The sequence below is a fragment of the Pongo abelii genome, chromosome 4 (genome assembly GCF_028885655.2).
Source record: "Pongo abelii isolate AG06213 chromosome 4, NHGRI_mPonAbe1-v2.0_pri, whole genome shotgun sequence".
Taxonomy (NCBI): Eukaryota; Metazoa; Chordata; class Mammalia; order Primates; family Hominidae; genus Pongo; species Pongo abelii.
In genome coordinates this window covers 86,955,660-86,980,505 of record NC_071989.2, presented here as the reverse complement: position 1 = coordinate 86,980,505, position 24,846 = coordinate 86,955,660, and the positions used below count along the sequence as shown (strand labels likewise).

The window sequence follows — 24,846 nt, the reverse complement described above, 5'->3', positions numbered from 1 at the left end:
CTCTTTGGGCCCTCAGTAAATTCTTATTGACTAACAAAATTTTATCTTACCCGTAAGAGACACTATTGATGTAAAGTCATTCCAGTATCTAATAATTTAAGTTGTATTTTAAGCCTATTTTCTCTTCCAGATTCTCTTACATGTTGGAAATGTATTTGAAAAAATTCTCACTTCTGCAAAGCCAGTTTTCAGAACCCATAGAATTTGAAGGCTACAGATGAAGGACAGATGGTCATATCTGATCTTGAATATGTTTTTGGAAGAAATTTTTAAAGAAGACTTTCATTATAGGGATTCTCTACTGTCATTAATCACTTAATTTAAGTTATCCTAACCTTTTCGTGACCAAGCCATGTAAATAATTATTTTTCCCTTTTCCTAGTTTTATATCTTTGAAGAATCTATTCACTCTACCTTGAGTGTCTTAATATTTCTCAAAATTAATTTTTATATATTTATTCAGAATATACTATTTACTTATTTGGGGCTATGTATTTAACAAGAAACTCTTTAAAGTTGAAATTTAAGTTAATCTGTGTTCTCATTTAATTTTAGGTGACTGAACTTGAATGTGTTAGTAGCCAAGCAAATGCAGTACATACTCATAAGACAGAATTAAATCAGACAATACAAGAACTGGAAGAGACACTGAAAGTGAAGGAAGAGGTATTTGCTGCTTTTTACTCATCTGTAATCTAGCTAACGTGTGTACAAAGTATTAGATTTCATGTCAAATTTAAAAATATTTTATGGAATAAAGTCAGGTTGTGACCTTTTTTTTAGGATGAAATTTTTCTTGAGTGGTATTAAGCTTGCTCATATTTTCCCTATCCTTATTTCTGTTATTATGAACTGTGGTGAGGCAGTCAGACCGAGATACCACCTGTTGCCTTCCAGATGAGAGTTGCATTTATACAGTCAACAGAAAATCATTAGGGGTTAAATGGATTTTAAAAGCTGTTGCTTTCTCTGGGTTCCAGTCAAAACTTTAATTCTTAGGAAAGAATTATATCCACAAAGCTTGAAGCAACATTAAAATGTTCAGATTGTTATTTCTAAGCAGTGCTGTACCAGAATCACCAAGTTAGACTTGTTGCTGTTGCTTAAGATTATTCTGTTCTAGACAACGTACATATAAAGATGAATTCATCCCTCTAAAAGTCAATATGAAGGAATGTTTTTAAAATCATCTTTTTCTAAGAACTAGAACAATAATTTCAAGGAAAAACAAGACCTTCCCTTGCCTTGATATAGTTTGAATGTTAAGATATTGCTCTGTCTTTTCTAGGAAATAGAAAGGTTAAAACAAGAAATTGATAATGCCAGAGAACTACAAGAACAGAGGGATTCTCTGACTCAGAAACTACAGGTGAGCTGTAGTAAAAATTGTTATTCACTTCTGCATAGAAAGGCACCATTTTTTCACATAGCACTGACTTTTTTTCTGAGACTCCATTTTGTAGGTTTTGGTCATTTTTCTTTTCCAGGACTTCTGATTCATGCCTAATCTTTGATTTTTAAAAAGTTACTTGATAACTTCATCTATGTAGCTTATAATTATCATAGATGGTCATTTAGAAATTGTAAATTATTTAGTAAATTCTTTTGGAAATTTCTACTTTTAATTAAAAAAAAATACTCTGGGGTTGGGCATGGTGGCTCATGCTTGTAATTTCAGCACTTTGGGAGGCTGAGGAGGAGGATCACTTGAGCCGAGGAGGTTGAGGCTGCAGTGAGTCATAATCACACCACTGTACTCCAGCCTGGAACAGAGTGGGATCATGTCTTAATAAAAAGAAAAAGAGAGAAAGAGAAAGAAAGAAAAGAAAGAAAGAAAACCCTGAATTTAAAGAAAAATTTGCAAATTGATTTCATTCAATTTGGGAACATTATTCTTTTTTTTTTTACAATTTACTAATGTATGAATTATACCAATAGTTGTGCCCAAATGGAACACAAGTTAGTACTCTTCGTTCTTCAGTGTAATTAATTTTACTCACTTTTTTCTGCATAAATAGCATGCTTCCTGATTCCAGTGTACAAAAAACATCATGTGTCAGTGGTAGTCAGACATGGTAAGGGAAGATTTCTCAGAATTTATTACCAAAGTCTTCTCTTGCCAGCTCAGGCAGTTTTCTTACACCCTCAGGGTTAGGTGCCTCAATAAAGAAGGGTTAGGATGACTTTGGAGTAGAAATAAGTATATGTATAGAGTGAGGAATTTGAGATAAGGCATAATAAGAGGGACTGAAAGCCCAGGATTGGAAAGAGGACCTAGATTATAATAAGAACAGCTAACATTTATTGAGTGCTTGCTACATATCAGACACTGGCCTTAGCACTTTACCCGTATTATGCATTTAATCTATGTAACAGTCATAATAACCCAGATGAAGAAACTGAAGCTTGGAGAGGTTAACTTGTCCAACCTATATTTAAATGGAGACAGTCAAATTTTAAAATCCAAATCTTTGACCACTAAGATAATGGTCAAAATACATTATTTTAGTAGTCAAAGACATGGGCTTTAAACCCCTTCATAATAATCCTTCATGAAATAAACAGATTCCTTATATAAAATGGAATATTTACCTCTCCCCTTCCCATCACTGGCTTTCAGTAGTCTGGGAAAAATGAGATCACTTGTTTTGGTTGGCCCTATTAAATGCTGTTTGTATATTTTAATCATCTATATAGATTAGTGGTCATCACTTGGGGCACTTTTGAAGCCCAGGGGACATTTAGCAATGTGTGCAAACATTTTTTATTTTCACAATTAGTGGAGCACCACTGATATTTAGTAGACAAAGCCAGAGATGCTGCTAAGCATCGGATTATCCAACCCAAAATGTCAATAATGCCAAGGTTGAGAGATCCTGATGTAGAACTTAAATATGAAGCATGGAATCAGGGCTGGAAGAAAGGGGGAAATTCAGTCGAGTTTTGTCTTTCATTTGTTTTGGATTTTGAGTACTTGCGATGATTCAGGCATATGTTAAGCACTTAACTTACATTAGCTCTAATTCTCACATTAACAGGTGAGGTATCCCCATTTTCAAAGAGAAGACAGCAGTTCAAAGGTGTTAGCAAGTTTAATTAAAGCACTTAGCTAGAAAGTAATGAGGCCTAGATTTATTTTATTCCAAAGTCTGTTCTTTCTGCATTACCACACTTCTTCAAGCAACAGTCAAGTCATCCGTAATGATTCTTTTAAAAAATATTTTCAGTTATATACACATTTACATTGTCTCACTTATGAAGAGAAACAAAGAGATGATATGTTTATATCAAATTTCTAATGTTGATAATTCTAAATGTATTTGAAGCCAGGCATAGTTGCTTATGCCTATAATCCCAGTGCTTTGGGAGATTGAGGCAGGAAGATCTCTTGAGGCCAGGAGTACAAGGCCAACCTGGGTAACATAGCGAAATGCTGCATCTACAAAAAAATGAAACAGTAGAATTAGCTGGGAGTGGTTGTGTGCACCTGTAGTCCCAGCTGCTTGGATCACTTGAGCCTCGCTTGAGTTGGGAGTTGCGGTGAGCTATGATCATACCACTGCACTCCAGCCTGGGTGACAGAATGAGACCCTTTCTCAATAAATGTGTGAATGAATGGATTTCATCACTGATAGAGCAGTAATTGAATTTTATAGCTGGCACTTGAAATTGTGAATATAATTCTTACCCATCCTTTCACTGAATATCAAAAATATTATCAAAACAACCTACCTAGAACAGGACAGGGAAGCTTTTAGAAAACCTGAGGATGAATTCTAAAAGAACAAGCTACAGAAAATAACATATTTTTTCCAATTCAAAGAAATTTCCTCTTCTGCAGCCTTCTCCCTCCCACAGAAACATCTCCTGTTTATCAAAAGTCCCAGCACCCTTGAACCTCCATTCATAAGTTCAGTACAGAAAATTGGGATCATTAAATTCCTTGGAAAAGAATCCTGAAATTGCAGTATTTAGAGTTGGATTAGAGGTATGAATGTGGATAGAAAATGTATAGTTATTGGTAAATTAAGGATACCATGATAGAGTTTTTCTAATTTATGAGTTTTTGATATTTGGCAATATTTGGATTTTTCTATTATAAATATCTATGAAAAACATGCCCATTTAAAAAAATTAGAAAAATTTCAAAAAATATACTTAGCAAGGTTAGTATAAAATCATAATTCCATAATATTAAAAAATCATAATCCTGTTATCTTAAGGCAAAGTAACTGGCATTTCCTTGTCCCAGTGTTGGTTTAGATAATATTTTCTTTACAAGAGATGGATATAGATACCACTTTTTGTTTATATACATTTTTATCTAACTTTATGTCATAAGCCCAATGGCTGCATAGAATTCTCCCATATAGAGGTATCATAGTTTTCTTCCAGCATTCCTATAGTAATGGCAGTTTATGTTGTTTCCAATGTTATGCTATAAATAAATAATATTACAACCTTTTTCATAAATCTTTGCTTTCTGATTATTCTTTAAGATAAACTTTCAAACGAGAATTGCTTGGTGTCAATGTTTTAAAATTTCTTATGCTGGGAAATTGACATCTGGAAAAGCAGGGTACCCACTGGATATTGGTACCCCCTGGACACGTTCTTTGCCATCTCTTAAGAAATGAAGTGACTCAACTGTTTAATTAATTTTTAAATTATGAATAACATTGAACAATTTTTCACATGCATTTGGTCATTACCTGTATCTTGAAGTCACAAGTGCATTTTCACCTTAGAGCATGTGGAATATCTTTGCCTGGAATTCTTTGCCCAAATCTTCAGATGGCTGGCTTCTATTTTTAGTTTAGGTCTTAGTTCAGATGTTAATTTCTCTGACTTCCCAATTTAAGCACTATGCTACAGTCCCCCACACTCCATCCCAGGTATTTTTTGTAGTATTACCATTTTTAATTTTCCTTTTAGTACTTATCACTATCTGAAATGATCTTGTTTTTTACTTCTATTTTGTTTTTAAACTATTTATTTTTATTTCAATAGGTTTTTGGGAACAGGCAGTATTTGGTTACATAAATAAGTTCTTTAATTAAACTTTTTATTTTGAAATAATTTCAATCTTACAGAAAAGTTGAAAGAATAATACAGAAATTTTTTATATACCCTTTACTTACATTCCCCAAATGTCATTTTGGCTATATTTGCTTTGTTTTATTCTGGATGGCTCTCTTCTCTCTCTCTCTCTCTCTCTCTCTCTCCGTCTCCCTTCTTTTCCCTCCCTCCCTCCCTCGTAAGACAGTGGTAAGTATTCATGTATTTGTATCTAAGCACATCTAAACACAGAAAAGGTAGAGTAAAAATACAGTAGAAACGATAGAAAGGTACAGTAAAAATACAGTAGAAAAGATAAAAATTGTACGCTTGAATAGGACACTTATCATGAATGGAACCTGTAGGACTGGAAGTTGCTCTGGGTGGGTTAGTGAGTGAGTGGTGAGTGAATTTGAAGACCTAAGATATTACCATACACTGCTATAGACTTTATCAACACTGCACTTAGACTATACTACATTTATTTTTTAAAATGTTATTTCTTCAATAATAAATTAGCCTTAGCTTACTGTAACATTTTAACTTCATAAACATTTAAAATTTTTTTAACTTTTTACTTTTTTGTAATAGCTGCAAACATAAACATGTATTCAGCTGTAGAAAACTATTTTCCTTATATCCTTAGTCTGTAACCTTTCTTCCTATTAAAAAATGTTTTTAAAACTTTTTAAACTTATTTTAAAAAACGAAGACATGAACACACATGTTAGCTGATGCCTACACAAGGTTGGGATCATCAATATCACTGTCTTCTACCTCCACATCTTGTCCCACTAGAAGGTCTTCAAGGGCAATAACAGGCATGGAGCTGTCATCTCCTATGATAACAATGCCTTCTTCTGGAATACCCCCTGAAGGACCTGCCTGGGGCTGTCAGATAATTAATGTTTTTTTAAATAAGTAGAAGGAGTACACTCTAAAATAACTTTAATAGTATAGTATAATAAATATATAAACCAGTGACATGGCCATTTATTTTTATCAAGTATTATGTACGATACATAATTGTATGTGCTATGCATTTATACAGCTGACAGCACGGTAGATTTATTTATATCAGCATCACCACAAACACATGAGTACTGCATTGTACTGTGACGATATGGCAGCTGCTGGGTGATAGGAGTTTTTCAGCTCCCGTATAATCTTATGGGACCACTGTTGCATATGCTGTTCACAGTTGATCAAAACATTGTCATGCTGTGCATGACTGTATTCAATGGGAAGTCTTATACTTCTTATTTGATATACTTGTTCTTTCTCATTTTCTTTTTTGATTACCTAAAGTTAGTAGTGATGTGTCTACTTTGTGAAGTTCCTTTTTCTTTTTTTCTTTTTTTTTTTTTTGAGACGGAGTCTTGCTCTGTTGCCCAGGCTGGAATGCAGTGGTGTGATCTCAGCTCACTGCAGCCACCGCCTCCCAGGTTCAAGCTATTCTGCCTCAGCCTCCCGAGTAGCTGGGACTACAGGTGCATGCCACGACGCCCGGCTAATTTTTTGCATTTTTTTAGCAGAGACGGGGTTTCACCATATTAGCCAGGATGGTCTCAATCTCCTGACCTCATGATCTGCCCACCTCGGCCTCCCAAAGTGCTGGGATTACAGGCATGAGCCACTGTGCCTGGCCTTTTTTTTTCATACATTAAAAAAAAAAGATTTTGGACAGGTGCGGTGGTTCACACCTGTAATTCCAGCACTTTGGGAGACCATGGCAGAAAGATTGCTTGGGCCCAGCAGTTTGAGACCAGACTGGACAACATGGTGAGACCTTGTCTCTACAAAAGATTAGCTGGATGCGGTGGCACATGCCTGTGGTCCCAGCTACATGGGAGGCTGAGGTGGGAAGAACGTTTGAGCCCAGGAGGTTGAGGTTGCAGTGAGCCGTGATTGTGCCATGGCACTTCAGCACTGGAGACAGAACAAGACCTATCTCAAAAAAAAAAAAAAACACACACACAAAATTTTGATTAACTAGTAAGTGCCACCTATGAATTTACCTTATGAATTTCTGTTTTTATCTTATTTATTCCTGCCTTGTGCTTTGTTTGGTTTTTTATTTTTTAGTATTTTGAAAGGGGATTTAATTCCTTTTTTTCATTCTTTCACTTTTATTTATATATGTGTTTCAGGCTGTAGATCTTCCTCTGATCATTGCTTTAAGTGTATCCCATAGATTCTGATATTTAATGTTTTCATTATTATTTCTGGAAATTCTGTGATTTTGGCTTTATTTCCTTTTCATACAACAGCTGTATGAAATGTATAAAAAGTCCCTTAATTTCCTGGTGGAAGGGTCTTTTTTAATCTTTTGATTTAGTTATTAATTTCTAGTTCTATTGCATTGGGGTCACAGGGTTTTATTTGTATAATTTCTGTGTTACGTAATTTACTGTTGCTTTTTCGGTGACATAATATTTTATCAGTTTTTATGAATGCTCCTTGTGTGTCTTGTGTTCATATACTTGGATAGTGCTTTGTGACCCAACTGAAAATATTTTCTAGTAGATAACTCATTCATGTTTATTGATATGATTTTTATGTTTGGTCTCAACTCATTATTATGTTATCATTTCTGTGTGTGCATTATATTAATAATTTTTCTATATGATGTGTTCTTTGCTCTTTTTAACTATCTCTTGATTTTTAAATATCTCTTGATATTTGAAATGGTCTTAGTTTTGTTGTAGTGGTTACCTTTGAACTTCCACCCCTTTAAAATGCTCCTAGTTACCTGTGTTCATATTTAAACATATACTATCTGGTTTGTGTTTTGGGGGTTTTTGTTTGTTTGTTTGTTTTTGTTTTTGAGACAGAGTCTTACTCTGTTATCCAGGCTGGAGGCCAGTGGCACAATCACAGATTCCTACAGTCTCGACCTCCTGGGCTCAAGAATTTCTCCCTACTCAGCCTCCCAAGGAGCTGGGACTACATGTGTGTGCCACCAAGCCTGGCTAATTTTTTAATTTTTTGTAGAAATGGGGTTTCACTCTATTGCCTAGGCTGGTCTCGAACTCCTGGGCCCAAGCAGTCCTCCCACCTTGGCCTCCCAAAGTGCCAGGATTACAGGCATGAGCCACCGCGCCTGGCCTGGTTTGTTAGTTTTTAATGATACCTTTTGACTCTGAATTATTAACACACTTAATAATAATGTGCTTGTTCTGCTCTCATTTTTCCCTTTCTCTTCCTATTTTTTGGTTGCATTATTTCTGCCTCGTCAGAATACTAAACAGATTATTTTTTAACTATCATCTACATTTGTTTTAGTCTTTATACATTAAATATATTAAATGTTTCCTGTCTTAGTCCTTTTGTGCTGCTATAATAGAAAACTACAATCTGGGTAATTTATAAAGAACAGAAACTTCTCACACTTCTGGCAGCTGGAAAGCTGAGGTCAAGGTACGGGCAGGTTTGGTTGTGGGACTGCTTTCCCCTTCCAAGATGTTGCCTTGTTGCGCATCCTCCAGAGGGAATGAATGCGGCCTCCTCACGTCGGGGAAGATGGAAGAGCAAGCCAGCAACACTGCAGAGGAAACCTTACTCCCATTCATGAGGAGAGGAGCCCTCATGACCTAATAGTCTCTTAAAGGCTGCACTTCTTAATAGCATCACCTTGGCCACTACATTTCAACACTTGAATTTTGGAGGGGACACATTCAAATCATAGCACTCACCATCAGTCCTTTTTCTGAAGTTTCCACAGTGATCTCTTGGTTGGATAAAGCTTATCTTCTTGTGGATGGTTGCAAAAGAGCTCATGGATACATACTTTCTGAGATCTTGCTTATTTAAACTTTTTTTTTCTTATATATTCAGTATTGGGGCGACAGCTTGGCAGGATATTTAATTTCATAATTTAATTAGTTCATAATTTTCTTTCGTTGAGTTACTTGAAAATGACACTCCGTTATTGCCTTGTTTTGTATTTCTTTTGAGAAATCTGATTCCAGTCTGATTCTCTTGCCTTATAAGTTTTGGACTCATTTTGCTTGTGTGCCCTGAGGATTTTTCCTTTATTTTTTAAATAAAGTTTAAATGATATACTAGAATATTTCACAAAATTCATTGTTAAGGATGTTTTCCCAGGTACACAGTGGGCCTTTTTAATTTGTATATCCAGGTTTTTCTTTATTTCCAGGAAGTTTTCTTGCATAAAAGTTTTAAATACTAGTTCTGTTCTAATGTGTTGTTTTTCTTCTTCAGGAGATCTAATTTATGTAATTTGATTTTGTCTTTTGCAACCTCTTTCTATTTTCTCTACTTTATCTCACTTTCATTCTCTAGTATTATTTAAAATAATAATTGAATTAAAAATAGTTTTATTCAAATCTAGTTTTCCTTGGGTCCTTATAACTCGGTTTTCATTTCTGATAGATTTTGCCTTTTTCTTCTGTTTCTCTCATGAGTTCAATCAGCCTTTCTGTTCTTTGGAGTTTTGTTTGTTTTACCTATTTCTATTCTAAGTTTTTCAGTATATAATTCAAACTTGTTTTTAAATGCTTATTTGAGAATATTTAGTTCAGAGTGGAATATTGAGTTAGAATTTTCTTCTGCTTCATAGTTGGTTTTGGGAAGATTCATCTACTCAAGTGTTTTTAGTATTTTCTATTTTCTATTTCCTTTTGTAATAGTTTGTGTAGATGAAGATTGCTTACACATTTGCATTTTGTGGATAGAATAGCAGTTTGGGGTGGTTTATAAATTGTTAGTTCAAAAACACCCTCTTTTGCATAGACAATCAGAAGAAAGATTGTATGTCCTTTAATAGTTTTTCTTTGGTCTTAAATTTTCCTTTCTTGCTTATTTTTCCCTTTACCCCACAAGATTCCTTTCTCTTCCTTTTATCTTCTGCTCTTTGGAACTGTCTTCAGCCTTTCTAAGACTACCTCCTCAAGTTTCATTTATACTGTTAAGTTCCTTTCTTATAGTCTGCTCTGGTTTTCTAGAACTTTTTTTTCAGTATTCTGGCATTCACACTGGTAGTGGTTTTCTCTTTCTTGGGGTTACCGTAGTTTAGTCTGAGCCCTTTTGTTCTCTACTCTTCTGGGCATTGCCCCCACAACTCTGCCTTCCCTTTTGCAAAGAGTTAGAGTGAGAGCTTGAGAAATACCTCTGCTGGAAATTGGTGCTTATATTTTCTAATTAAAGGCAATTTGATGTTTGTATTGTTCTGTATCTTCTAGTTATGTCGAAGTCATGGAATTTGCATACCTTTGTATAGTTTATATAGTTTGGGGAGGATAGAGGACTGTGATTGCAGTGTACACAGTCACTATTACCTTGGCTGCCCAAAAATCTATTCTGTTTACCTCTTTATTGCCAGCGTCTTCCTTTTAGAGTGTATGTTCTATTAAAACAAGAACCATCTTTGTTTTATTTACTACTTTATCCCCAATGCCTAGTACATAGAAGATGTAATTGTTGAATAACTGCTTCAAAATGTGTGTATGTTTTACCCATTTTTCTATTAAATTATTCATACTTGTCTTATTTATAGTTCCTATTATATAGAAGGTTAACAGTCTTATAGGGCAATAATACATCTTATTCATAAGAGCTTAAGATGTATATCAGATGTCAATTTTTCTACAGCTTTTATTTAGATTAAATGATGCAAGATTTAAATTTATAGAAAATTAAAGCTGGGTTTAGTACTGTAATCCCAGTACTTTGGGAGGCTGAGGCAGAAGGATTGCTTGAGACTAGGAGTTTGCAAATAGCCTGGGCAACATAGTAGGACCCTGTCTCCACAAAAATATTTTAAAAATTAGCTGGGCATGGTGGTATGCACCTATAGTCCTAGTTACTCAAGAGGCTGAGGCAGGAAGATCATGTGAGCCCAGAAGGTTGAGGCTGCAGGGAGCCATGATTGCACCACTGCACGTCTGGGTGAAGAAAGAGACCTTGTGAAAGAAAGAAACGTGTACGCCTGGGTGACAGAAGGAGACCCTGTGAAAGAAAGAAAGAGAGAGAAAGAAAGGAAAGAGGAAGGAAGGAAGGGAGGGAGGGAGGGAGAAAGAAGGAAGAGGGGGAAGGGGGAGGGGGAGGTTCAGAGAAGGAGGGAAGGGAAGGAAGAAAGGAAAGGAAGGAAGGAAGGGAGGGGAGGAGGGAGGGAGGAAGGAAGGAAATTAAACTGATCTGGTGCCATTGGTGGTATTCATAATTGTTATTTAATTTTCTTTTAATCATTGTAGTATTTTAGGCTCTTTAACAAATAGAGAGCATAACCTCCTGCCCAGTAGGATTTTATACTTTGTTTTTGCCTTTGTTTCCTTTTATTGATAGACAATATTTTACATATTTATGGGATACATGTGATAATTTTTACATGTGTAGACTGTGTAATGATCAAGTCAGGGTGTTTGAGGTATTCAGCTCCTTGAGTACTTATCTGTGTGTTGGTAATATTTCAATCCCTCTCTTATAACTCCTTTGAAATACACAATATATTGTTGCTAACTATAGGAACCCTAGTCTGCTATCAAACATTAGAACTTATTTCTTCTGTCTAACTGTAAATATATACCCATTCACCGATCTTTTTTCATTTTCTCCTCCCACCATCACACCTTTCCCAGCTTCTGGTAACCATCATTCTATACTCTATGTTCATGAGATCAAGTTCTTCAGGTCCCATATATCAGTGAGAAGATTCAGTATTTGTCTTTCTGTGCCTGGCTTATTTCACTTAACATGATGACCTCCAGTTCTATCCATGTTGCACCAAATGACATGATTTTCCTCCTTTTTAAGGCTGAATAATATTCCATTGTGTATATACCACATTTTCTGTATCCATTTATCTGCTAATTGACACTTAGGTTGATTCCATGTCTTTGGTATTGTGAATAGTGCTGTGATAAACATCCTAGTGTGTGTATCCCTTTGATGCACTGATTTATTTTCCCTTGGACATATATCCAGTATTGGGATTACCTGATTGTATGTTAGTTTTTTTATTTTTAGTTTTTTAAAAAAAATCTCCAATAGTTTTTAGCAGTTGTACTAATTTACATGAATCATTATGTAAAAGAGTGCCCTTTTCGCTATATCCTCACCAGCATCTGTTCTTTTTTGTCTTTTTAATGATAGTCATTCTATCCATTCAATTCTGATGTTATCTGAAAGTAATGATAATAGCCATTATAATCTCAGTAAGATGATAGCTTTTTTTTTTTTTTTTTGAGACAGAGTCTCGCTCTGTCACCCAGGCTAGAGTGTAGTGGCGTGATCTTGGCTGACTGCAAGCTCCACTTCCCAGGTTCATGCCATTCTCCTGCCTCAGCTTCCTGAGTAGCTGGGATTACAGATGCCCACCAACATGCCTAGCTAATTTTTGTATTTTTAGTAGAGATGGGGTTTACACCATGTTGGTCAGGCTGGTCTGGAACTTTTGACCTTAGGTGATCTACCTGCCTCAGTCTCCCAAAGTGCTAGGACCATAGGCATGGGCCATCGCACCTCACCATAAGATGATATCTCATTTGGTTTTGATTTGTATTTCCTTGATGATTAGTGATATTGAGCATTTTTTAATATACCTGTTAGCCATAATATGTCTTCTTTTGAGAATTCTCTATTTATGTCCTTTGCTTATTTTTTAGTGGAGTTATTTGTGGTTTTTTGTTGAGTTGTTTGCGTTTCTTATATATTCTGGATATTAGTCGCTTGTCAGATGAATAGTTTGCAAGTAGTTTCTCCCATTCAACAAGTTGTCTCTTTGTTGATTGTTTCCTTTGCTGTGCAGAAGCTTTTTAGTTTAATATAGTCCCATTTGTCTATTTCTGTTTTAGTTGTCTGTGTTTTTGAAGTCATAGACATAAAGTCTGCCTACACCAATGTCCAGAAGTGTTTTTTTAAATGTTTTCTTCTAGTAATTTTATAGTTTTAGGTCTTACATTTAAGTCTTTAATCCATCTTGAATTGATTTTTATATATGGTGAGAGATAGGGGTCTCACCCTATCTCTGAGGGAAAAGCTTTTCCTCATTCACTATGATGTTAGTTGTGGGTTTGTCACTTAGGTTTTTATTATCTTGAAACATGTTCCTTCTGTGCCTAGTTTTTTGAGCATTTTTATCATGAAGCAATGTTGAATCTTATCAAATGTTTTTTCTGCATCTATTGATGATCATATTTTTTTCCTTCATTCTGTTGATGTGATGTATCCTTTATTAATTCCTCTGTGTTAAACCATCCTTGTTTCCTTGGTATAAATCCCATTTGATTATGGTGTATCATCTTTTTGATACAGTGTTGAATTCAGTTGGCTGGTATTTTGTTAAGGATTTTTACATCTGTGTTTATCAGGGATATTGACCTATTGTTTTCTTTTTTTGTTGTGTCTTTGTCTGGTTTTTGGTATCAGAGTAATGCTGGCCTCATAGAATAAGTTAGGAAAAGTTCCCTCCTCTTCAATTTTTATGGAGTAGTTTGAAGAGGATTGGTATTAGTTCTTTATTGTTTTGTAGAATTTGGCAGTGAAGCCCTCTGGTCTTGTACTTTTCTTTGTTGGAAGACTTCTTACTACTGATTCAGTCTCGCTACTCATTATTGATCTGTTCAGGTTTTCTATTTCTGATTCAAATCTTGATAAGTTGTAAGTTTCCAGGAATTCATCCATATCCTCCAGGTTTTCCAGTTTGTTCGTGTATACCTCATAATAGTCTCTCGTAATCTTTTGTATTTCTGTAGTGTGAGTCGTAATGCTTCCTTTTCCATTTCTGATTTTGTTTATTTGGGTTTTTCCTCTTCTTGGTCTAGCTAGTGATTTATCAATTTTGTTTATCTTTTCAAAGAACCAAATTTTTGTTTCACTTATCCTTTATTTTTTTGTTTTATTTTTTGGTCTTTGTTTTGTTCTTCTCTGATCTTTATTATTTCCTTCTGCTATTTTGGGGTTTGGTTTTTTTTTTTGTTTTTTTTTGTTTTTTTTTTTTTTGCTTTTCTAGTTTCTTGAGGCACATTGTTAGATTGCTATTTGAAATCTTTCTACTTTTTTGATGTAGGCATTTATTGCTATAAACTTGCCTCTTAGTACTGCTTTTGCTTTTGCTGTGTCACATGGGTTTTGGTATGTTGTATTTCTGTATTCATTTGTTTCAAAATATTTTTTAATTTTCATCTTAATTTCCTCGTTGACCCAATGGTTGCTCAGGAGCATGTAGTTTAATTTTCATATATTTGTATAGTTTCCAAAGTTTTTCTTGGTATTGATTCCTGGTTTTATTCCATTGTGGTCTGAGAAGATAATTAATACGATTTCGATTTTTAAAAATTTTTTGAGACTTGTTTTGTGGCTTAACATATGATCTGTCTTTGAGAATGTTCCATGTGGTAATGAGAAGAATTGTTGTATAAGATGTTCTGTAGGCCAGGCGAGGTGGCTCATGCCTGTAATCCCAGCACTTTGAGAGGCCAAGGTGGGCAGATCACAAGGTCAAGAGTTTGAGACCCGCCTGGCCAACATGGTGAAACTCCGTCTCTACTAAAAATACAAAAATTAGCCGGAAATGGTGGTGGGCACCTGTAGTACCAGCTACTTGGGAGGCTGAGGCAGGAGAATCGCTTGAACCCGGGAGGCAGAGGTTGCAGTGAGCTGAGATCACACCACTGCACTCTAGCCTAGGCGACAGAGCTAGAGTCTGTCTCAAAAAAAAAAAAAAAAAAGATGTTCTGTAAATGTCTCTTAAGTACAGTCTGTCCAAGGTCCAGTTTAAATCCAATGATTCTTTGTTGATTTTCTGTCTAGATGGTCTGTCTAATGCTGAGAGTGGGGTGTTGAAGTACCACACAAATTATTTATTGGAATCTATCTGTCTTTCCATCTAGTAATATTTACTTGATGAATTTAGGTGTGCCAGTGTTGAGAACATATACATCCTCTTGCTGGATTGATCTTTCTATCATTATATAGTGACTTCATGTTTTCTACTGTTTTTGGATTAAGGTATATTTTATCTGATATAGGTATAGCTACTCCTGTGCACTTTTGGTTTCCATTTTCATGGAATATCTTTTTCCATACATTTACTTTTGATCTGTAAGCCTTTTTACAAGTAAAGTATGTTTCTTGTAAGCAGCATACAGTTGGTCATAACTGTAATCCATTCAGCCAGTCTGTGTCTTTTAAGTGGAGAATGTAATCCATTTTCATTCTAGGTTACTATTGATATTTGAGGTTTTGTTCCTGTCACGTTGCTAATTGCTTTCTGGTTGTTTTGTTCTTTGTTCCTTCCTTTTTCTCCTATTGTTCCTCATTGTGATTTGGTAGTTTGGTGTAGTGATACCATTTGAATCCTTTCTCTTTCTTATTTGTGTGTTTGCTTTAACAATATTTTATACTTTCATGTGTTCTCAGGATGGAAAATGTCATCCTTTCATTTCCAGACTTAGATCTCCCTTGAGCATTTCTTGTAGGGCTGGTATAGTGGTGATGAATTCTTTCAGCTTTTGCTTTTCTGGGAAAGACTTTATTTCTCCTTCATTTACAAAGGATAATTTCGTTGGATGTAGTATGCTTGGATAGCAGTTTTGTTTTTTTGTTTTTTCTTTCAACACTGACTATATCACCCCATTCTTTCCTGGCCTGTGAGGTTTCTGCTGAGAAATGCCCTGTTGGTCTGAAGGGGGTCCTTTTTAGGTGACAAGATGCTTATCTCTTGCTCTTTTTAGAATTTTGACTTTAGACAATTTGACTATAATGTGCCATGGAGAAGTCCTTCTTTCATTTTATCTGTTTGGGGATCTCAGAGCTTCCTGTATCTGGATGTCTAAATATCTCGCTAGATTTGGGGCGTTTTCATCTGGTATTTCATTAAATAGGTTTTCTACCCTTTTGCTCTCTCTTTACCTCCTGGAACCCTGATAATTTGCATATTTTATGGCCACTTTGTGGTGTCCCGTATGTCACAAAGGCTTTGCTTATTCCTTTTTATTACTTTTTCTTTATTTTTGTCTATATTGTTTCAAAAGACTTGTCTTTAAGTTCTGAAATTATTCTTTCTGTTTGATCTGGCCTATTGTTGAATCTTTTGAATGTATTTTTTATTTCATTCAATGAATTCTTCATTTCCAGAATTTGTTTGATTCTTTTTTATAGTGTATATCTCTTTGGTAAATTTCTCATTCATAGCCTGAATTATTTTTCAGATTTCTTTGTACTTTTTTTTTTTTTTTTTTGGAGATGGAGTCTTTTTTTGTGGCCCAGGCTGGAGCACAGTGGCATGATCTTGGCTTATTGCAATCTCTGCCTCCGAGGTTCATGTGATTCTCCTGCCTCAGCCTTCAGAGTAGCTGGGATTACAGGTGCATACTACCATAGCCAGCTAAATTTTTGCATTTTTAGGAGAGACAGGGTTTCACCATGTTGACCAGGCTGGTCTCAAACTCCTAACCTCAAGCAATCTGCCTGCCTGAGCCTCCGAAAGTTCTGGGATTACAGGCGTGAGCCACTGCACCTGGCCTCTTTGTGTGTTTTTTACAATTCTCTTGTATCTCACTAAGCTTCTTTAGAATCAATAATTTGAATTCTTTTGGGGGGACTTTATGAATTTCGTTTTGATTGGGATGTGTTGCTGGAGAATTATTCTTTTCCTTGGAAGGTGTTACATTTCATTGCGTTGTCATGTTTCATGTATTCTTACACTGGTATCTACACATCTGGTGTAATAGTCACTTCTGCCAACTTTTAAAATTTGCTTTCATAGGGGAAGATTCTTTCCTGTAGATGTATCTATGCTATTGGATGCGCAGGGCACTTTGGCTTTGATTCTGAATGTGTTCAGTAGCATGGTCTCTGTATGATTTCTTTGGCTGTAAATAGCATCAATAGTACCTGTTATTTTCTTAGTGGCTTAGGGTGCAGTTAGTGGAGGCTGTGGTGAAGTTTTGCTGGGGACTGGGACACCAGGTGGGCCAGTCTTTGGACCCTGATGGTGGCACCAGCAGGCCAAGTATGCCTGTCCTTAGGCTCCAGGGCTGTGTTTGCTTGCACCAGTGTTAGCAGTTCCAGGCAAGCTGATTTTTGGGTCTCCTGGTGTATTGGAGGCCAGTAGTGGCAGCAGTGCAAGGGTGGGTGGGTTCTCCGACCCCTGGGCAACTGGTGTAGTATGGGCAATGGCAGTGGTGGGACAATCCTCTGTGTCCCGTGCAGTGCATGCTGGTGTTGGCAGTGGCTGCAAAGGGCTGGACAGGCCATTCTCCAGGCCTGCAGGTGGCATGTGCAGGTAGGTGCCAGCTGTGGTGGTAGCAGCCAGGAAGGTAAGCCCAACCTTATTCCCCTGGGAGGAGTGTTTAGGTGCCAACATTGGTGGACTGGGCTGGGCAATCCCTTCACTCCCCCTACCCCCCGATTATATGCTGTGCCATGGAGGGCATCAAAGCCAGGCCAATTAGGCTAGTTTTCAGTCCCCCTGATGGTATGTGCAGGTGCCAGCCATGGTAGGTAGGGGCGGGGCAATCCCCAGGAATGCTCACATTGTTGTCCTGCTGCTCAGGAGGACAAGGCCACCTTCATTGGTAGCAGCCTTGGCTGATGTGTGGGAAATGTGCACGCCCCTCATGCCTCAGCCCTGACGGTGGTAGCCTGTGCCTCGATGGCACTCAGCCTGGGTGCAGTAGCCTGCAGTCACTTGCACCTAAGCACTGGGTGTAACAGCCCATGTTTCTCTTGAGCCTTAGCTACAGCACTGCTGGGCTCTAGGACACTGCAGTTTATTTGAGGTGGGGCTTTAAAATGGTGCCTTGCTGCAGCTTAGGTCTCGAGTTGTGTGGCACCCAGCGCTAGCGCTCTCCCGAGAGCAGTGCTGTCACACGGTCTCCCAGCAGTGTTAGTTTCCAGTGCCTGTGAGGGCCAAGAGATTTTCCCATGACTAGGATTGCAGGATTCATGGTGGAAATATGGACCACTGAGGTTCTCTTACCCTTTATCCATATTGGGGAATCTCAGCTCCCCACCAGTCCTGGCCAATCCGACTTCCTTCTTCCTTGCTTAGGTATTTCTTGTCACTTTTTCTGTTGAGTTCCAGTGTCCTGTCTTGGATGATCCATTTGAAGTATGATTAGTCACTATTTCGGTTCTTCTTAGTAGAGGAGGCAAGTACAAATTGCTTCTAGTCAGCCATCTTGAATCCTCTCCCACCTTTTAAAGCACTCAGAAGGGAGTTGATGATTCTGGTCTACTGTGCTTTATCAGGGCTGAACAATGTCTCTCTCTAGTTGCCCCTGGTGTGTGCCTTACATCGGTAAAGGAAAAGAGGGAAATAACAGAGCCAAAATGATAATGAGCAGAAGAATGAGTTTAGAAGGAGAATGAAAGGCAAGGCTGGGCATGGTGGCTCACATCTGTAGTCCCAGCACTTTGGGAGGTCGCGGCAGGACGATCACTTGAGCCCAGGAGTTTGAGACCAGCCTAGGCAACATAGTGAGACCCCGTCTGTACAAAAAAATAACAAATAGAAAGGCAAGAAGGGAAAGGTTGGTTGGAAAATATGGACAAAAGGTGCTGAAGTTATTGTTGTCAGAATATATGCATATAAAATTCTCTCTGTCTGTAATATAAATATATATATATATATATATGGACAAAAGGTAGACACCTAAGAAGTGCCACTCACCATGGCTTCTGTTACATCTTGGCCCCTGTGCTCTAAGTTGTCTTGCTCTAGGAACATATTCTCTTTGCTTAAAAATAGACAAGCACCATCAAGCAGTGTTATTAGGTCCTTTTTGTTATCTAACTAGTAAAATTCCTGCAAACAGAGAGATGCTTAGAGTAGGGGATTCATTCTAGAGAGAAAAACACAATTTTATTAGCTGAGGGAATTTTGTGTTTTGCTTGCTTCCATTGAAAATGTTTGGCTGTTTCATTGATTGGCAAGGAAACAAGGGAGCCTTTCATTTTTAGGAAGGCTTTAGAGGGCAAACTGGGTGGTGCCTGGTGAAGTGAGTGTCTGCTAGTGAATGACATTTGGTCTATTTTTATAGTTGGAAACATTCTACCCTTGAGCTTATTGTTTAAGCAGGCAAGAGAGCATGCTGTGCAGCTATGAGTGGAATTTTTACATTTGATCTCAGGATCTGTGTCCTCCCTCATAGTTAAAACCTCCGTGTGTTTGGCTTCTGAATTTATAAATATTTTATTAGTTTCAGATTCTCCTCTCAATTTACTTATCTTGACCTTGCAGATTAACCAAAGTGAAGAGATTGGAAACATACCTGGCTAACATCTAACAGTCAATAGTTTGAGATTTGATTCCTTAAATTCCTCCTTTAAAAATCATTATAGCTGCTTGATTCCTTTCTTATATTTTCCCAGGCTCTTGCAATTAATCTGTAGCATCCTTGAGCCTTGTCAAACCACTGACAAAGATAACCCAGAGTTACTACTTTTTAAATGTATTCGAGCCAATTTCCTTTTTTTTTTTTTTTTTTGAGACAGAGTCTTACTCTGTCACCCCAGGCGGCTGGAGTGCAGTGATGTAATTTCGGCTCACCACAACCTCTGCCTTCCAGTTCAAGCCATTCTCCTGCCTCAGCCTCCCGAGTAGCTGAGATTACAGGCGCCTGCCACCACGCCTGGCTAATTTTTATATTTTTAGTAGAGACGAAGGGATTCACCATGTTGGCCAGGCTGGTCTCGACCTCCTGACCTCAGGTGATTCGGCCTCCCAGAGTTCTGGGATTACAGGCGTGAGCCCTGCCCCAATTATTTTTCTTGAAAGTTTAATTTTTACATTGTGAGAAAAATTTAGTTTTTAATTTTTTTTCATTCTTTATCCAACTTGAGAGAAAAATAAATTTTTGGAAAAAAGTGTCCTTAATTTCAACACCAGAACTATTTTTTATTTCCTATTTCTACATTAATTCCTAGTGTTTGTCCTCATGCATATGAATTTTTGTCAGTTTCAGTGAGCTACTTTATATTCTGTTCTTTTCATTTAACATTTACCAGATTGTCTTTCAGTGATCTAATTTTTTTAAAATTTCCACTGTCCTTTAGACTTGATAGAATCCCTTTAGAGATTAACATTTAAATGATGTATTAACATTTTGAAACATCTTATTTTCCGAGGCTATCATGTTGTGTAACTAACATCAAGATATTTTCGTTGTCCCATATAGTTTATATATCTTAATGTAATTTGTGTCAGTCACTTAGTTTCTCTCAAATGTAAAAGTGAGCTTTCCAGAAAGGATATATAACTTTCAATTCATTGCTTATCTGAATTGCTTATTTGAAGTGTAATAGTTGGCTTTCTCCCATTTTTCTCAATCTGATTTTTTAACCAAAATGAAATCATTAGCTTGATTTATGTCATTTTATTTTTTTAGACTCACTTTATTATATTTGTCACATTTAGAGACAATTTTAAAGGCAATAATAGGCCAGGCGTGGTGGCTCACGCCTGTAATCCTAACACTTTTGGAGGCCGAGGCAGGTGGATCACTGGAGGTCAAGAGTTCAAGACCGGCCTGGCCAATATGGTGAAACCCCGTCTCTACTAAAAATATAAAAATTAGCCAGGTGTGGTGGTGTGTGCCTGTAATCCCAGCTACTTGGGAGGCTGAGGCAGGAGAATGGCTTGAACCTGGGAGGCGGAGGTTGCAGTGAGCCAAGATTGCACCATTGCACTCCATCCTGGGGGACAGAGTGAGACTGCGTCTCAAAAAAAAGAAACAACAACAAAAAAACAAAAGCAGTAATAACTTCTAAATAATTTTTAAGTGTGCCAGAGTTTATTCTGTCAAAAACAAATCGTTTAGTGTTTTTTTTGTTGTCATGAACATTTGATTTCCTTTTCTCATTTTTTTCCCTTGGTTTGCAATATATTGGAACTGTTAACTTATAATTCTCTAATATGTACAGTTATTATGTATCTTCACTACAGTTTCTAGCAATTGAGTGATACTCTCTACATATACATTTATTTGATACTGAGGCAAAGCAAAGAATAATATTCAGAGGATCCTAAAATCACATTTTAGAGAGTTACTTTCTTGTCTAAATCTTTCTCTAGAGTTGCCAGTAAGCAGAAAAAGTTAATTTCTCTCTCTTTCTCTGCCTGCTTTCACCTGTGATTGCTAATAATTATGCATTAGGAGAAATAGGTGGACAGCAATAAAAATGAGATCTAAGTGATCCATAAATAGGTCTTCAAGCCTGTCTTGGTATTTGAAGTACCTAGAGTGTTGCCTGGCACAAAGTAATGAGTCAGTAGATTTTCATTGAGTGGTTAGATAGATTGATAACCAAGCCAGTCATTAAAATCCTATTGCTCTCTGGGATGGCCAAGTCTAAAATCTCCTTAAATTGTGCTAAATTAAGATTCTGAAGCTCATCCTGACGGTCAAACTGCATTGATTACCACAATATTGGTAATAACAGAGAGTTTTGTATTGTTTTCTAAGTGATGAATTGACATGTATACATGTTACACTTTTGTTTCTGAAGGAAGTAGAAATTCGGAACAAAGACCTGGAGGGACAACTGTCTGACTTAGAGCAACGTCTGGAGAAAAGTCAGAATGAACAAGAAGCTTTTCGCAGTAACCTGAAGACACTCTTAGAAATTCTGGATGGAAAGATATTTGAACTAACAGAATTACGAGATAACTTGGCCAAGCTACTAGAATGCAGCTAAGGAAAGTGAAATTTCATTGCCAATTAATTAAAAGATACACTGTCTCTCTTCATAGGACTGTTTAGGCTCTGCATCAAGATTGCACAAAAAAAAAAAAAAAAAAAAAAAATTTTGAATATCACTCCTCCAGGAGGAGAATCTTTTGAAAATTGGAATTGTATATTTCACTGTAAATTTTAGAATCCAGCTTGTAGCTAGTTGGGGAAAAAAGAGATGAAAAACTTGAACTACAAATTACCTCCATGTATATTATTGGCCATAGTTAACTAGAAAGTTATAAATAGACACTTAATGCAATCTTTTTTCCTGATATTAGCCAATGGGAGAATTAACAATGTCTAGGTCACATCCCCTTTTTGTGTTCAACACAGTGAAGATTATCTGCTTTTTAAATTAATTTATTTACGATATCTAGAGCTGTGTTTTGTGCAAAAACTTAGTGATGAAAGCCTGTCTTTTGTTGTAATCTGAATAATTTCTCAGGATATTTTTGCACTGCTGAGAAGCAGTGCCATTACCAATTAATTCTTGCCAGGAGTGAGAGAGAGCTGTATCTTTAACTGAAATATACTATAACTGGGTGTATAGAGTTCTTCCCTTTTTTGTGCTGGAAGATATTTCACTCTGGTGACTACTCTGGTACACTCTGGTGTTCTCTAATCTTGTCTGTTGTATAGTTTACTTTTCCATATTGATTCCATGTATTTATGAGAAGATATTGTCTCCCATTTTATTACACATTTTAAAGCCAACTAACGAAGGCAGCTGAGTCCCTCAGAAATTTTTCTTTTTAAATTTCTAATAAATTTGACACACAGTACTGAAATACAGCAGCCCGTCATTGGCGGTCTGGTCTAGCAATGTTAAGTATATTTACAGAATATGCAGTTACATTTATTTATATATTTTGCAAGAAATCTTTTCTGAATGATCAATGCATTTCAATTTAAGAATAATAATGGTTATTGGGGAACTGTTTATTATAGATAATTTTAAGGTGTATAGCTATTTTAAAGGGGGTCCATTTACATCAAATAGCCGATCAGAGGACTCTATCTAAATTGTGATCGTGGCAGATAGAGATGAAGTCATGTACTCTATCTGGCTCTACACACCAATCACATCTTGATTCAAACCTCACAAGGCAATATTCTGAACTGTTAACTAGGTATTTCAAAACAGGAATTAAATTCAATAGGCTCTTCTCAGTGAACAGGTTTTAATGTTGTTTTGATGTAATTTTAAAAGACTTTTAGCAAATATGCATTTCTTTATATATTTCTTTTATGAAGCTATTTTAAAAGTAAGCCAAGTGCTGTCTAGTCTGCTTATAAAGTAGGAATTGCATCAGAGTACATATATTCTTGCTGTACAATGCCTGTGATGTTGAGGAGGGTTCTTTTTTAAAGTGTGTGCTTGAGTATCTGACTCTATGGAGTCTACAAATGCACTGACTTCTTGTTTGTACCCCAAAATGATTGAATTGTTAAGTACAAAATTAAGCTAATTAACCAATTTGTAACCATTTTTTCACTCATAAACAGCTACTCAATACTAGACAATTTTGTTTTTTATGTATGTGTATGTACGTAAATACATACATATTAATTTACATTAGAGTGAAAAATAAATGGTTTGTTTCTGAAGTTAGTTTCTAAAGTGAGTTTTCAGGTGTCTCTGAAAAATTTATAACAATCATCATGTATTATATGTGCTGTAACATCATGTACGTTACCTCCATCTATTTTAGGACATTTTCCTCACCTATATATTATAGGGAGAATAATTTAGATACACATGCTCAGAGCTGAGATATTTCTCTGATAAATCAGGTAACAAAATGTATTTGATTGATGGAATTTTGAAGTAAATGTGATTTTATCCATCAGTTTCTGAGTAACAAAGAGCACCAAGTTTTAATTTAAATAGGGGATTCAACACTAGGGATCAGGGAGTTTAGTTATGAAGAGTTAAAAAAATTTAAAAAACAGTGTAAGCTATTGAAATGGCAAGTGAATTTAATTATGTAATAAAATATTTTTAAATTTTGACATAGTGATCATTTAATGAAAAAACTCACCAAAATGTCTCCATTTGAATTGTATTGATAATGTGGGACATATGTGTAATTCAATATATACATATACCCATATGTATATACAGAAAATTATTTTTAATACTTTCCTACTGATATGAAATTTAAAATTGGAAATTTTGTGAGTGTTTTTCTTGTCCAATAGAGCCTGATTGTTTCCTTTTTTAGTGATTTAACAATCTCTTGAGGGCTGCACCTTTAAATTCCCAGATTGTCAATAGACATGTACAGTATATGGGATAAGGTGGACACAAGTGCACATATAAATAAAATCTTCTTAAGACTTTTAACTATTCATTTACAGTAGGAGAGTATGTAGAAATCATCATCCACAAGTCATAATTAGGTTGTGTGCCTACTGTAGTTTTTTCCATTTCTGTATTATATAAACATTTGCATATTGAAATTTGATTTTTCCCAGAGACAAGTATTATATACTGTATCTATATTTAAATCAAACTGTGGTAATATATTTCTCAGAAAATAATGTTGGGGACTATAGCCTGAACATGTGGACTTGAAGCGACATGGAGGAGGAGGTTGATCCCGTTGTGTATAAGTTAATATGTGATAACTATTGAACCTTGTACAAAAACAAAAATTGAAAAAAAAAAAAGCAAAAATACAGTTTTTATTTTGAAATACATTTGTTCTCTGGAGAATGTACTTTATCTTTTTTTCCTCCAGTCTTTTACAGATATTTAAAAGCATTTAAATGATGACAGCATTTACTTAAATCTTTCAGGTGCTACTGGATTTTGCATTAGTGTGTTATGTTGTGAAATCCTAACTTTGACATAAAAGGTTTTATAAGTATTCCCCTGCCTGGAAAATTAGTTTTTGTTCTCCTCTCTCTCTCTTTCTCTTTTCCACTTTCTTTCTGCAGACTAAAACATGCTCACGAAGTTGCATCTCTCCTTGTCTCTATAGAAGATCTCCAGTACCATCATAGATTTGATGTTCTGCTGTCACTGAACTGTTGGGAAGCAGTTAGAGGAAAAGCTCACTTTTTTTTTCAGGTGGAAATAAAA

At 36.1% G+C, this 24,846-nt stretch overlaps 1 protein-coding gene across 2 annotated transcripts in view; it reads left to right on the top strand.

The window, feature by feature from the left end:
• HOMER1 (homer scaffold protein 1) overlaps window positions 1-24,438 on the top strand; it is a 140,485-nt gene extending 116,047 nt beyond the window's left edge. Inside the window, exons 7-9 of one of the 2 annotated variants that reach the window (XM_009240845.4) lie at window positions 556-666; window positions 1,289-1,369; window positions 21,532-24,438. In XM_009240845.4, coding sequence (XP_009239120.1) covers window positions 556-666; window positions 1,289-1,369; window positions 21,532-21,720 — 381 coding nt within the window. In that variant the 3' untranslated portion in view covers window positions 21,721-24,438. 2 annotated transcript variants of the gene reach the window in all.
• The last annotated feature ends 408 nt before the right edge of the window (window positions 24,439-24,846 follow it).